Source organism: Mesocricetus auratus, unplaced genomic scaffold, assembly GCF_017639785.1.
Source record: "Mesocricetus auratus isolate SY011 unplaced genomic scaffold, BCM_Maur_2.0 Super-Scaffold_100043, whole genome shotgun sequence".
Lineage (NCBI taxonomy): Eukaryota > Metazoa > Chordata > Mammalia > Rodentia > Cricetidae > Mesocricetus > Mesocricetus auratus.
The window spans coordinates 8,126,708-8,143,180 of NW_024429220.1; the positions used below are offsets into that span (position 1 = coordinate 8,126,708).

Below are 16,473 nucleotides of genomic sequence, written 5' to 3' on the forward strand. Positions count from 1 at the left end.
AACAGAGAATTTACTTTAATAAAAGGGAACTTTAGTCTCATTTTTTACAGCAGATAAAAACATCTTCATTTTGCTTATAAAGCAAAATAATTTTCATGAAGTACCTCCTTACAAGTATAATCATATGAATGACAGATATAATAATTGCTTTAAAAATACTTCTGAGTCATTTTGTCCTTACCTGCAGGCATGAACCATTACTGCATGCAGTGACTGTTCCATTGCCTAGCAGAGACTTGAAGAAATATCACATCTCTTTTTGAGAATGTGACTAATCTGTGGGTTTGTAATTCCTAAGCTATATACAAATGGCACTCCCTTTGTACACTAAAAAATGCAATACTTATAAGAAAAAAATAAACTATGTTTAAGCTAGATATTATAAAAAACCTTGGAAATTCTATGTAGCAGCAACCTCAAAACATACGAATAAAAACCTCGTAGTAGCAAGGTTTTCATGGTTAATTTCTTTAAGCTTTCAGCAGCTGTCACACATAAACCAGCGGTCTGTTGTGTTACCTTGTACATGCTGCAGCTGATTAGGCTGACTGTCTCTCTAAACAATCAATTACCCTTAGCAAAGCAGAACAGCTTGCCCAAACACACATCTTCAATACAGCACAATGCCAGCATGCAGCACAACATTACATAGCAAACTTGACAAGGAAAAGAATATGTTATGTCCTGTTTGTTTCTTAGCAATGCTACACCATTAATTGTTCATGCAAGAGACGTAGCTGTACCTTTCTGAAGAGGACGACTTCTCAGAGTTAACTGACATCAGCAGCTCAATCTTCTGCTTGATTTCTGGAAAAATCAGAAAATATTCACAACCAAGATTGCCCGCCCTTGCTTATAAGCCTTATATCAAGAGGTTTTTCTTCTCTAATCCCTTTTGTTCAGAATGAGGCCACAAGATTCACAGTACTTCTGTTAGGACTCGGATTCAATGGTGCTATAAAGGGAAAAAGCTCCAGAGGCATCAGGCCTTGCTAAACTATGCACATGACTGTTTATGAAAGCAGGAAGTACCATTTCTTTTAAGCAGAGGGGTGTCCTTTTTTCTTAAGGTAGACCTACCCGGGCTCTATAAAAAGGTTTCAAATTGAACAAATTAGAATACAATCAAGAAATACTAACATCTAAATTCAATATACTAAGCAATGTAAGAAGACTAAATTATGTTTCAGTCTGCAATGAACAGATATGCAACCCCTGCCTCCTTCTATTTGATTAGCCCTAAAAAAATATGGCTCAGTGAATCATTTTTGTCACTCAAGAATGAAATATTAAATCAAAACCCCAATTCAACGATTAAAATATGCTTAATCTTTGTTATACTTTCCTGATTGCTTTCAATTAAAGATGTGTCTAGTATCTAGTCCCTAACACCTTTAAAAAGATTTCTTTTACGCGTTAGTTCCCCCTCCTCCTTCGCAGTACACAAGTGAACAGCAGCACCCAGGTACTGAGCAGAGATGATAGTCTTGTCCTTTTAGGAAGGGACTGGCAATAACGCCACCATCAGAGACTTAACTACAAGTTCAATTAACTAAATCAAGTTAGGTAGGAAAAAGACTTAAATAGAAGAGTGAAAGACCCGGGAAAACTATACCACACTTGCCTTTAAACACACCACAACTAGCCAAGGCTCAAAATTTCAATTGAGTAAAACCTAGTATCACTTCATATGAAAAGCTTTTTTTTTTCTGTTCCTGAAAAGTATTTAACTATATTTTTAAAAAATTACAGTATACATTTATAATTTTTAAAAGTTCACGTTTAAAAAAAAAGCTATCAGGGTTGAGGATTTAGCTCAGTGGTAGCCCAGCAAGTGCAAGGCCCTATGTTTACTCCTCAGCTCCAGAAATAAACAAAGAAAGATATCATTGGAAGGCTATAAGGTCTCAGTAATTGTGGGTGTGGGTGTTTGTTTGAGGCAAAACAATGTTTTTAAATGCTGACCATACTAATAAAATTAAAATATAAGAAAATGAAAAAACAGTTGCATAAAAAGCAACAGAGTTGGAGAATTCTTTCCAAGTATTATTAAGGGATTTCTCTAATTTAACCAAACATCCTCATCCTATAGGTATAATAATAATAAAACTTTCCTTGAAAATTCTGAGGTAATTTACAGAGCCAAGCCCAAGGGGCCACACTGAAATTTTTCAGTAAAGCCCTCCCCTCCCAAGGACAACCGGCTCTGCCTGGGAAGCACACTTCTTCATTTTCAGTAACCAAGGCACCTTGGGAAACTGCCTACATCTCTAAGACTCTATCTCCTCATCTATAAAATGGGGACAAAGATTTCTCCTTGACTGGCTCCTGTGGAGAATTAACTATTTCATGCAAAGCCTGTGGTAACCCCTGCCTGTTGTTAAGTAAAGCCTAGCAAAGCACAGCAGGCTCTCAATAAATACTTCCTGAAGTTTAACAAGGCACAGGCCTGTCTACTTTCTTGGCAGTTCCATAGTTTTAAATTCACTTTCTTCTCCCTTTTATTAATAACTGCAACATGGGCTTGTTGTTTTAAATCAATATGTTATTGTATGTAGAAGCTAACTGTATTCTGTATCTCAGGTTTCCTGCATTTTTTGAATAGGTTTTTCATAATGAAATTGTACTTGAACCACTTCTATGACAATATTTTGTAGCAAAAAGTGGTTTATATTTTAACATCTTATTTCAGTTTGTCTATATAAAAAAACCTCACGGTAAAAACTATTTTAAGGTTATGGAGCCAAACACATTCTAGTAATAGAAGAAAGGGTTTCCAATATTCCTTTCACATCTTCACCAAATCATGAGACTTGTTTAGTTCCACAAAAAACTGAAAGATTCATCAATGATTATAAACTCTGTTAGTGTTGCATCTTGTGAGGTCCTATGTGCCTTCCAATCAGCACTATTGCCTATTTATTACTACCTAATCTGTTACCATCACTAGGTCTGCTTACCTATTAACAATTCCCAAAACAACTGGGCATGGAGGCACATGCATTTAATTCCAGCACTCATGAGGCAGAGGCAGGTGGATCTCTGTGAGGCCAACTTGGTCTACAGAGCTAATTCCAGGAAAGCCAGGGCTACACAAAGAAACCTTGTCTCAAACAAACTAATTAATTTTTTAAAACCCAATGTGCTTTTACATCATGTCCCACCTCCATCTTCAACAACTTAAAAAGTACTTTATTCAGCACCACTCCTAGGTTCTTTAAAAGAAAAAAAAAATCAGCCTTGCAACCTTGCAAATACCTACTACTTCAATCTCCATTTGTATTTCTATGTCAATTTTTTTTAAGGTATATCAACCTGGGAGCTGGTTGGACAGCTCAACAGATAAGGCAGGTACCTGCTATTAAAGCTGACTACCTGGATGAAATCCTCAGCACACCGCCAGACAGACAGACAGACAGACACACACACACACACACACACACACACACACACACACACACACACACACACACACACAGTGCAAAAAAATTAAGGAAAAAAGTAAAGGTTGGTGGTGGCAGCAGCTGCAGCTGCTTTTAATCCCAGCACTTGGGAGGCAGAGGCAGGCGGATCTCTGCGAGTTCCAGGACAGCCTGGTACAAAACAAGTTCTGGGTCAGCCATACAAGCCTGGAGACTTGAACTCAACCCTAGGTAAGCACAACAGAACCAGCTTATAAGAGCTTTCCTCTGACACACATGCCTGACTGTACATACATACACACACACAGAATAATAAAAGTTCCAAAATGAAAAATGGGGAGAAGGTTATAGTTTGGAAGCTGCCAACAAGATTTGCACAAGTCTATGTCTACTAACACAAGTGTCAGGAAGTTCATGAGGTCCTAACCCTTCCTGAGTAGCAACAGTGTGGTAGTTTAAAAGAAAATGGCCCTCAGAGGAAATAACCCTATTAGGAGGTGTGGCCTTTTTGGAGTAGGTTTGGCCTTGTAGGAGGAAGTGAGTCACTGTGGAGGTGGCCTTTGAGGTCTTTGCTCAAGCTATGCACAGTGTAGTAGACAATTTATTTCCTGTTGCCTGTAGGTCAAGATGTAGAACTCTCAGCTCCTTCTCGAGCATCATGTCTGCCTGCATGCTGCCATATCCCACTGTGATGCTAATGGACTCCTGATCTGTAGGTCACCCCAATTAAATGTTTTCCTTTCTAGGAGGTGCCATGGTCATGGTGTCTCTTCACAACAATAGACACCCTAACTAAGACAAATAGGCAGTTAATGGTTGCTGGGGTAGGGAAACTGGTACACTGTCCTTGCTCAAGTCAACCCCACTCATACTCATGAATGCAATTAAATACAAAGGGGCACCCACCCAACCCCAAAGGAGATGAAAGGGGGAAGGGACTCAGAAGGATATAACCAAAGTCAATAAAGTTATAAAAGAATTTTTAAATGCTTAAAAATTTAAAAATATATTTAGAGGCTAAGAGAAAAACATCAGTAGACCTCAGTGTGAATCATGAGCAGGCAGAGTGGCTCTGAAAACTTAGCTCATGTTACCAGGTTCTCAGAGACACTGCTCCCACTGCTGTGCTCAGCCATGCTGGGCTTTCAAAACCTCACTGATTCCAATTCCATTCCTGGAAGCACTACAATTACCTCTATTTCATTAATTCACAGACTACTGTCTCTGTCTACTCTCTCCACGTAGTTAGCTTAGGCCTAAGAGATTCTCTGAGGAACTCTCACTAAAATGTAAAAGGCCTGCAGTAGCTTTTCTGGCTGCCACACTTACTCTGATATTAACCTTCTAAGAATAAGACATGCTGCAACTGGGACAATACATGAGGCCACTGGCAATGGGTCCAAGATGTAACTCTAATGCACAAACTCAGTCTAGACTTGGTCCCACCTCAATGAGATGATGAGACAGACTTAGTAGACTCCCTAGGGGAGGCCTTCTCTTCTCCAAGGAGTTGATGGAGGGAATGGGGTTGGAGGAGCAGGAGGAAAGGAGGGACAGGGAACTGGGATTGGAATGTAAAAAATAACAAAGAAAAGAAAATATATGAGAAAAGTATGGTAATAAAAATGTAAACACATGCTCACAAAAAGAGAGACGCATAAGAGACCCTTCACAAAGGTGCTGAGCAAAGCCATGTTCTTCAGTGTGAGAAAGCTGAAGACCTGCATCTTCATAAATTTTAAAATATTTTTTAAAAACACCAAAACAAACACACACACACACACCTTTACTATTCCAGGGCTCATCATTTCTGTCATGGCAATACAGAAAAGGAAAAAAAGCAGAAATTATACAGATGTAAAAAGTATCATTAATGAAATTGAACACTGAAACAATTGTCCTTAATTATCACTAACTCCATCCACTCTCTTCAAAACAGGTCACTCAGACCCACCTCAGTAAAATCAAAGTCCAGAACAATACAGAAACAGACAGTCTCCAAACAAAAGATTAATAAACTAAATAGAAAACTCCCTCTGGCAGTGGAACAGTATTTATCCCTAGTGCTCAAATGGGCTTTGGGATCCATTCCCTATGAAGGGATACTCGCTCAGCCTAAATACACCAGGGAGGGCCTAAGTCCTGCCCCAAATGTGACAGACTTTGATGACCCCCCATGGGAGGCTTCATCCCTCCCCAGAGGAGTGGATGGGGGGTGGGATGGAGGGATAGTGGGGGGAATGGGAGGATGAGAGGGAGAGGGAACTGGGGTTGGTATGTAAAATAGTTTTTAATTTAAATAAAAATTAATCAGAGATGGGGGAGGGGGTGTCCAGCCCATGGTGAGTGGTGCCATCCCTAGCCTGGTGGTCCTGGTATGTAAGAAAACAAGCTGAGCAGCTATGATGAGCCAGTAAGCACCTCCCCTCCATGGTCTCTATATCAGCTTCTGCCTCCAGGATCTTGTTCTGTTTGATTTCCTGTGCTGACTTCCTTCAGTGATGAATAAACAGCAATGCTGAACTGTAAGCTGAATAAACCCTTTCCTCCCCAACTTGCTTTTTGGTCATGGTGTTTCAGCACAGCAATAGAAACCCTAAGACATAATTTAAATTTTGTTCAATAAAATATGTTTATCTTTGGGTTTTTAAATCCCTTTTTCAAAATAAATTTCACCTATTTTCCTTAAAAGTAGCCTTTGGTGTGCAGGGGAGAGGACTCGGTGGGAAGGTAATGTGATCTGCCGCTACACAAGCATGAAGACCAGAGTTGAGACCCCATGTGCCCATGGAGTGAGAAAATAGGCTTGCCAACAGGCAATTCCAATGCTGAGGAGCTCGGTGTGAGGTTGTATTTAATTTAAAAAAAAAAGGCAGAGAAGTAATTTAGGGAGACACCTCTGGCCTCCATATCCACACACTTACAATTATGGACACACAGGATTGTATTTCTGCTAAAGGTAATGACATGTTTACTCTAAACGTAAAAGAAACAGGGATGAGGGTGGTTATGGAAGTAGTCTCCCCCTAGTCACGTTCCTTTTTGTTTGTTAAAAAAATTGTTTTATTTGGTGGTGTAGATGCCAGGGGTGTGCTCGTGGAAAACAAAGAACCACTTGCAGGAATTGGCTCTCTCATTCCACCATGGAAACCCAGGGATTGAACTCAGGCCCCTGGGCTTACTGGTGAGTGAGCACCTTTACCAACTAAGCTATCTCACTAGACACTAGTTGTCTTAATTTTTATATTTATTTTTATTAATATTATTACAGTGGGGGGATCTGGGTGTGTTACTGCAGGGAGGAAACATGGCCCATGTACCTAGATCTGATGACAACTACTTTCAGCATTTGGTTCTCTCTTTGTACTGAGAGTTCCTGGAATGAAGCCCAAGTCACCAGGCTTGCTTGATAGCAAGCACTTTAACCCATCGAGATTGGTCTCACTTGCCCAGGTCAGTTAGATTTCTGATGAGACAGTGGTGGCGTATGCCTTTGATCCCAGCACTCGGGAGGCAGAGGAAGGTGGATCTCTGCAAGTTCAAGACCAGCCTGGTCTGCAGAGTGAGTGCCAGGACAGGCTCCAAAGATACTCAGAGAAATGTGTGTGTGTGTGTGTGTGTGTGTGTGTGTGTGTGTGTGTGTGTGTGTGTGTGTGTGTGTGTGTGTGTCTGTGTCTGTCTGTGTCTGTCTGTGTCTGTCTGTGTGTCTGAGTGTGTCTGTGTGTGTGTGTGTGTGTCTGTGTGTGTATCTGTGTGTGTTTTTAAGGCAGTGGCTCTGCCAATTATCATTTTTTCCTTCTGACACTTTTGCTGTTGCTTTGTTGTTGAAGACAGTTTCAAAAGTCCAGGCTAGTCCTGAATCAATGTGTAACCAAGGGTGGTGCTATATTCCTGACCCCTGCACCTGGGCTTCACAAATACAGGGATTACAGAGTGGTACAGTCATCCTCAGTCTTAAATGATTTTGAAATGACTATGTTACCATAATATATTAAACCAGAAGAAATGCTAGCATTAAAGAAAAGATTTTGTGCTGCTTTTTGAAACGTGAGTACGGCCACATCAAATTTTAATTCCTAACCTTCCCCACCTCCAAGAATAAGATAAGCAATAAGACACAGGGCACAAAAAACCCTACTCAACCAGGATATGCCAACCTAGGGTGCCACATCACTCAGCCTAAATGCTGTGTGGACAATTAAAACTTGCCCTTCATCAGTCAGTGTTCAAGTGTTATGAAATTAGAAGAACAAAATACAAAAATACATGTGTCCATAGAAAGATAGTAGAGATAAGCCCTCAGTTGTATTAGCCTCACTGTAACTGTTCTCTGTTATCAAGGAGCATCCACAAGTCTCTTAACCATAGACAAAAGCCATAAATAGTTAATCCTGCCTTTCAGCAGGACAAAGGCACTTTGTGCCCCCCCCCCCCCGTTAAGACAGAAGTAACACAAATTCGGATGACTGGGATCTCTTATATTCAAGGTGACAGCAAAGACTCTGTTCAAGCTGAAACCAAGTTTAACACATTATCTGCATTACTTACAAAACGTATTATTTGTATACTTTGACATGATACATACTGATTTAGAAATTATACCACAAAATATTCAGAATGAACTATTTTAATGCCATTCTTCATAGATGCTAAACAACTAAGATTAATCTTTTCTCTAAAACTACAACTACAAAGTCATAAACTATAACACCGTATGCATATAAACAACTATGAGTTAGTAATACATAGCTCAGTGGTGCAAGGCCGTGGTATAGCATAAGAGACTCTGGATTCAAGCCTCAGGTCCAAAAAGGCAAAAGGGAAAGGAAAGAAAAAAGAAGGAAAAACAGGGAGGGAGGGACAGAATTCACCAAAGTAATAATTGCCCACTTTCCAACAACTTTACTAAGCCAAAACCCACGCACTATCTCAGTCAGAAACATTACTGAAACAGGTGAGAACACTGTTGCAGAAAGGCATTTACACTTGTATTTTTAAAAAAAAATCCTAGCCGGGCGGTGGTGGCGCACGCCTTTAATCCCAGCACTCGGGAGGCAGAGGCGGGCGGATCTCTGTGAGTTCGAGGCTGGGCTGGACCGATAGCCTCCAAAACAATACAGAGAAACCCTGTCTCGAAAAAAAAAAAAAAATCCTTACCCAGGCGTTGGTAGCATACCTTTGATTCCAGTACTCAGAGGCAGAGGCAGGCAGCTCTCTGAGTTCGAGGCCAGCCTGGTTTACAGAGCAAGTTCCATAATAGGCTCCAAAGCTACACAGAGAAACTGTATTAAAAAGAAATCCTTGCTGCCTTGCTGTGCCTTTAACCCCAGCATTCAGGAGGCAGAGGAAGGCAGATCTCTGATTTATAAGCCACCCTGGACAGCACAGTAAGTTCCAGACCAGCAAGAGCTACATAATATCTCAAAAAGGGGGGGTTGGGAAGGTGGGAGGGGAAGACTTGTTTAAAAGAATAAGGAGGAACAATTAAGTGTTTATAACCCCATTAACTTTCATATTTTTGAAAAGGAAATAATATACTGCAATGTTTCCATCCTTCTGCATGTCCTTATTGTTGGGTCCCAGCCCCCACAGATTTCTGTGCATTGCTGATAGCCACAAGTGCATCCTGTTCTCTAGTCCTGGCTTACAGCCTCGGTCTTACCCACCTGACATCAATATCTAGCACGAGGAAAACACGATCTCTTCCACCTGGGGTTTCCCCACTATGCTGTAAATATGTATATAAGGCTGCTCCCTCCTTACAACACACACACATTCTCCTGGCAATAAAGGCAGCAGACACATTCTCTTAGCACAAATGGTTGGTTGTCTTGTCTTTCATTGCATACCTCAGACTTGCTTGTGGCGTGGGTGTCACACTTAGTACCAAGTACAACTAAGCTAGGTATGACCCTGGGTAGGTGGTACAGGGCAGTCAAAACACAAGGTTCTTTACATGTACAGCCCTGACCGTCGTGGACCTTGCTCTGTAGACCAGGCTGGCCTCAAACTCAGAGATCCTCCTGCCTCTGCCTCCAGAGTGCTGGGATCAAAAGCATGCCACCACAGCTCAGTTCACATGAGCTCATTTAATCCTCTCAAACAACTGGAGAAGAGAGGTTGTTTTGTTTTTTAGACAGTCTCATGTAGCCCAGTGGCCCAGGCTCACCTCCCACTCCCTATGTAGCCAAACACGCCTTGAACTCCTGACTCCCTTCTCCATACTTCCCACACGATGGGGTCACAGGTGTGTATACCACACCACAGCCATCTCAGAAGGTAGGTGCTTGGTATAATTCCCGTTTAATATGAAACCTGAAACTCTGTAGCTGAAGAAATTTGCTCAATATTCTAGACAAAACATTCTCACCATAGCAAACTCAAAAGAATACTGAGGGGGTGGGATGCTGGAGAGGGGGCAAAGGACCTCAGTTTGGCTCCCAATAATTGCATGGCAGCTCACAGCTATCTGTAACTCCAGTTCCATAGTATCCAATGCCCTCTTCTGGCCTCCATAGTCATTGCACACTTGACACATGAAGGCAAAGCATTCATACACAAATATTTAAAAGGAAAAAAAGCAAACATGATAATGCTTGCTTTTATTCCCAACAATTGGAAATCTGAGGTAGGTGTCTGTGAGTTCATTGCTAGCCTGGTCTACGTAGCAAATGCCAGACCAGTCAAGGCTACATAGTAAGACCTTGTCTCAACACACACACACACACACACACACACACACACACACACACACACACACACACACACTACTGAGAATAAATTTAACCAAGAAAGTTTTCATATACTGAAAACTATCAAACATTTTTTAAAAGAAAGACCCCAAATAAGAAGCTACCTAGTGGTCATAGAGCACATGACTTACTGTTAAAGCAGCAGGTAAAGACACTGCCAAGCCTGGCCATCTGAGCTTGATCCCCAGAATCCACCTGGTAAGACAGAGATGACTCTTCACTACTCTCCTGTGACCCTAATGCTTATGCTGTAGCCCATGTGTACCCATCTGAGTGGACATACACACACAAAAGCTCAATATTGGAAAAAAAAATGAAGACAAGGAAACTATTACAGTCTACCAAAAATTCAATATAATTCTTACCAAAGTTGAACTGATCTTTTTTTTTCAGAAATAGGCTAATCCTAAATTTCATGTGAAAATACAAGTACAATGAATAAACAAAACAATCCTGGGGGGGGAGGGACTAAGTTACTACAAAACTATAGTGAGGAAACTATGGGTGGACATTTAAATTCATGGAATAGACCTGAAAGCCCAGGAAAATCTTAGTACAATCAACCAATTTTTCCAAAAAGATGCCCAGATTATTCAATGGGAAAATAATAGTCTTTTTAACAAAACGTGTGAAACAAGTGGATCGTGACGTGTAAAAAAGTAAAGATAAGTTCCTATCTCACACCAAAAACTACCTAAAAATGGGCTAAGATGATGGCTCAGTGTGAGGTGTTCTCAGCACACTGACCATCTGCTTACAACCACTGACTCCTGGGAGACAGCAGAAGAGAACTGACTCCTGAGAGGCCACCACACTTGCACATCCGCAATCACACACACTCACGTATATGCATAATAAATGACAAGTTTTAACTAAAAGCAAATCAAAAACATAAATAAATATAGACACTTGGAAGCCAACTGTAACTTGGAGTACATATTCTGAGACATGCCATGAGAAGCAAAAGGTTCTAAAGCAGGCACTTAGAAGCTGTCTCTTCCACAACACATGCAGTCCTCACTTGCAGCCGCAGGGTAAATAAAAGCCTGGTAGTCTGCATCCTTTACCTGTGGATGGCACAGAAGTCAGTCATGGTACTAAACCTGCAGTCACCTTGCATTCCCAGAAAAAACCCTGGGAGGATAGACTGCTTCCCAAATGAATGATTACCTACCACATCAAGCCCAGGAAAACTACCCTATTGTAGCAGCAACACACAGTCCTTCTTGGGACCACTTTGCAGGATTGGAAGTGAGAAAATGACCATGCCAAATATGACTGCTCAATTTTGTACACACCAGGCTTTTAATTGTCTCTCTTCTTAGGCTTAAAACTCATGTCACTACCCTGAAAATAATCAGGGATAAACCTTCTCCCTGATTTCCACTATTACTTGCCTCTGAGCCAGGATAATCCATCAAATGTAGCTTACATAGAGTCTGCAGAACCCCAATTGTACCTTAACTCCAGTTTTAATTATTTATTATGTTTACAGAACCTGCATCTATGCCTACATGCCAGAAGAGGGCACCAGATCGCATTATTAATGGTTGTGAGCCACCATGTGGCTGCTGGGAAATGAACTCAGGGCCTCTGGAAGAGCAGTCAGTGCTCTTAACTGCTGAGCCACCTCTCCAGGCCCCGGAATAGCTTTTTTAAAAAACTATTAAAGCATTGTTTTAAACAATGACAAGTCATTTTAACAGTTTCTCAATCTAAAAACAAAACACACAAGAGTCCCCAGCAAATATGTACCACCACTACAATAAGAACCCATGCAATGTGGCTCCAGAGGCCCAGATCCACAGCTGCAAGGAAAAAAGGATAGCTCTGCCTGGAGGAGAGGCGTGGTCAGAGAAGGCATCTGGCCTTGGTGATGAGAATTAAGAGAACTCACTCTGGGAGAGAATAAAAGAATGAGTTCACTCCCAACAGAAAGGAAAGCAGAGACCAAATGGCATGCCCCTGTTGTTTTGTAGGCAATCAAGAGTTAGCAAGGTAGGCTATGGATGTAGAGCGCTGGCCTAACATGCCCGGTTGTGCCCACAGCACAGCAAGATCAGAAGGTGGTGGTGCGCACCAGCACTATGCGGTACAGTAAGACAGAAAGTCCAAAACCAGCCTGGACTAACATGAGACTCCACCTTTAAAAAAGAAAAAAAGTTATTGATGGGAAATGAAGCCAGAGATACTGGTAAAGTAAGTTCTATGTCGAATTCTCACAAGACAGATATGTAATTAATCAGAGTCAGAACTAAAAGACTCAACAAATGAATAAAATTTATTAAGCAAAATTTTTACATCTTATTTCATGCTTGAAGAAAAATATTAAACTTTATAGAGATATTTATAAAGCTTGTCAATTTACCAAGATTCATTTTATGTCAGTACACCCACACAGCACCCCTCAGGAATTTCACCAATTATCACTTCTCTCATTTATAAATCCTAAAATTCTCACCTCAAGAATTAGTAATCCTTTCTATAAAAATCTTCAGCAGCAATAGGAAAGATTACTTCCATGGCTTTGTTCCTTTCACGAAATACTATGAAGTGACACAAATATCTTAGCAAACTGTCTACTTTGTTGTCCTGTTGTCTGTGGGGCCTAGAGCAAATCAGCATATCACCACAAAGTAAACAATCGTCCTGCTTCAGCCCCACAAATACTGGGACTTCACATATAAACCACCATAACCAGCTAAGTTACTCATTGAATAATCAAGAATCAACATAGCCTTTAAAAGACCTCACAGACAGACAGACAGACAGACAGACAGACAGACACACACACACACACACACACACACACACACACACACAGAGTTAGGTTTTGTTATCTGGAATCAACATGGCAGAGCTGATGAGTCACAGAGTTGATTTCCAGTCTCATAAAAATAACATCTTAGGAAGCCGGGCGGTGGTGGTGCACGCCTTTAATCCCAGCACTCGGGAGGCAGAAGCAGGCGGATCTCTGTGAGTTCAAGGCCGGGCTGGACCAACAGCCTCCAAAACAATACAGAGAAACCCTGTCTCGAAAAGCCAAAAAAAAAAAAAAAAAATCTTAGGCAGGTATGGCTAAGATAAATAGGTCTTGGACAATTCTGTGCATTGTCTATAATACATTCTTACTATGATCTCCTCTCCTCACACCCTCTTTAATTTCCTTCCCATCTCTATCATCTCACCCACTTCCCTACTAGACCCCTTCCCAGATTTAAACTTTTGTTTTCCATAACTCACTTGCTTTAACCGGGGCTATATGTGTGACCACTAGACTGATTATCTATTAGAGCCAGCTGGGATCACCACTGGGCATACAATTGAAGGCAATCACCCTCCTCTCCCTGAACCAACTCTCCTCAACCTTAATCAAGTTAACTGTACTATGTTGCTAAGTACTATGTGGGATCACAAATTTGCACTGATTCACAATCCAACTAAACCATCCTCTTGGAAACAGTGATGCTTACAAAGTCATACAGATAACTTATAAATCTGCAGAAGACCCTTGTCCTCCCTATTTCCCTCTCTAATGAATTATAAATATAAGAAACTCAACTTATAAACACAAATAACCAGCCAATCAAGGCAATAGTCATTACTAAATCAAGTATGAAAGATGCTAGATAAACTAGATATACTCTCACAATTTCATTTATATCAAATTTTCCCTGGAAAAACATTTACATGGCTGGAATGTAGCTCAGCACTTGCCTAACAGATACAAAGCCCTGAGTTTGATGTCTACTACCTTAAAAAAAGCAGGGAGGGGGAATATGCCTCAGGAGGATCATACAAAGATGTTCAGTCATGAGCCAGTGAGATTCAGAGCAGATAAAGGTATTTGGCTTGATAAACTGAGCTCAATCCCCAACACAGTGGACAGACATAGCCATCTTTTTCAGATTGTCTTCTGCAGCACACACACACACACACACACACACACACACACACACACACACACACACCATGACATGCATATGCCCATCTACTTTCACACACACAATGTAATTTTTTTAAAACTCTAAAGAGGAGTTCGAGTGTGTCTAATAAGTAATGGATAACACCCAATGGTTAAGTGACCTATACTCATTCAGAATAAAGCATTTGGAAAGAATGAAGAAAATATCATAAACACATCTGTTGTCTGTAACGAGCATTCTTCCTGCCAGCCTGATCCCAGAGCCACATCAGTCCCAAATGAACATGCAGGACACTATATTAATTATGAAGCTGTTGGCCATTTGCTGTGGTTTCTTGTTGGCTAGCTCTGGCTTAATTATTAACCCATAACTGCTAATCTATTTTTACAAGAACTTATCTTACCCAGGACGCCAGCCTCATGTGTCCTTTCTTCCCGGGATCTCTACTCTAGACTACATTTCCCAGAATCCTCGACTCCTAGTCCCACCTATCTTGCTTCCCTATTGGCCAACAGCACTTTATCAAACATTAAGACAAACATATACACAGAAGGACCTCCCCCATCAGTTGTCCTCTTTTAAATTATTGTTGTCCTAACCAAAGCTGGAACTCCACTGCTGGTTGGGAGCAGGAGCCTCAGCCTAAGGAAATTCTGTTCCCTCAGGCATCAACCCTTTCACAGCTAAGAAGGGAATTTATCTAAATCTCTGTACCTCTAAAGAACTCAAAATTCAAAGGTTGGGGTGGAATTCTTCACCTCCTCTCCCCGTGTCTTTCCAGAAGCCCAGTGCTTTGCTCGCCTCTCCTTATAAATCCTTCTCCACCTGGCTCCTCCCTAAAGCTTCCTGTCAGCTACTTGCTGACTCAGCCTCCTGACCACAGGTGAATTTTATCTCATCAAACACATTTTTGCATAAAAAGTAACACACCTTAAATTGATATTCTACAACACACAGCTAAAGCATAATTCTTACTAAAGCAAAATTTGAAACTTGCAGAAAAAATGACACTATTTTTGTAATACATATGTATTTCATAAATACATTTATATGTTTAAAAAGTAGGTTATAGAGGAATATATTTTAAACTACTATAAAATATTGTCGTTACTTCTGGGGATAGACATGGTGAATGATATAGTCAGGGAGATTTTACTGTCACCTTTATTTTTTATAAGTATTGTGTAAATTAAAATCAATTTTTAAATATTAAGATCAAAGCATGTCCCTTTTAAAGATGTCCCTTCTATCGCATAGCTTAAAATGAACACTAGTCAAAAACACTGCCATCACACCATTATAAATAGCCTCTCCATAAGGCCAATTTTCGCTTTTATATAAAACTCACAGTTTAATCAAGGTCAAAGCAATGTTCTGTTGGAATTTTGAGTGTTATACTGAACGAAAAGAACTAAATTTTCCTGACACTGCTCAGCCACTAAAAGGTAGTCATATGGAACTTGTACGTTTGGCATTTCTAAAAAGACAAGTTTTCAAGTCTAAATTCAGGCTGCCCCTTCTAATTCCATCCACATCAGGCTTTTAAACAAACTTACCAGAATACATCAATGAACCAAAATAAATAAACCTAAAAATACAGGTATTGACTTAGTAGCCTCCAAAATATCAAGTCTCTGCTGCACAATATATTAAGTATGTTCACAAAAGACAAACTACTCCCACAGAGTCCAGGAGCTGAGATCATGGTATCTGCAAGACAGAGCACACATCTTCTCTTGCTAGACCATGAAGAGGAAGAAGACATGTTCAGGATGCTGGAGTTGGTGCTACACAGGAAGAACAGACACACGGCTGCTACTCTGACAAAGGAGTAGGTGGCAATGCCGTTACACACAGCACCGAGGAGGCTGCTGCAAGAAGATTAGTGAGTACAGCAAGCAAGGACAGACCCTAAGAAACAGCAGCTTCATGCATCAGCACTGACATATAGTCCCAGCACTCCAGAGGAAGAGGATGATCACGAGTGATGCCAGTGTGGGCTATGTATCAAGTTCAACCTCAAAGCAAGTTTGAGGTGAGTCTGAAGAGAGGAAAGAGAGGGAGAGGAATGAAAGAAAAAAGAGAAAGATTACTTGTGTGATCATGAATTCAAGGCCAGCCTGGGATGCATACTGACATCCTGCCTCCAGATAATAAAGAGAAATCTAGTCTTTTGCTTGGTAATAACCTTACTCTAGGCATTTCAATAATTAAAATGGCGCGTGCATGCATGCGTGCGTGTGTAAAACTTCAAATTTTAAAATATTTTAATGGGAATGACTGATAGGTGTGTCAAGGCAAAAGTGGAATAATGTCTTCTCAAATGACTACCCAGCCACCTCTTTGTTTTTTTTTCCATTGCTCTTGTGGCAA

At 40.7% G+C, this 16,473-nt stretch overlaps 1 protein-coding gene across 9 annotated transcripts in view; it reads right to left on the reverse strand.

Moving 5' to 3' along the window:
* The window catches only part of Srpk2 (SRSF protein kinase 2), a 211,694-nt gene that overhangs the window by 123,768 nt on the left and 71,453 nt on the right, over positions 1-16,473 (reverse strand). For 2 of the 9 annotated variants that reach the window (XM_040735192.1, XM_040735189.1), the window contains exon 2: positions 744-807. The exons of the other annotated variants lie outside the window; for them this stretch is intronic. In XM_040735192.1, coding sequence (XP_040591126.1) covers positions 744-781 — 38 coding nt within the window. In that variant the 5' untranslated portion in view covers positions 782-807. The remainder of the gene's footprint in view (positions 1-743; positions 808-16,473) is intronic. 9 annotated transcript variants of the gene reach the window in all.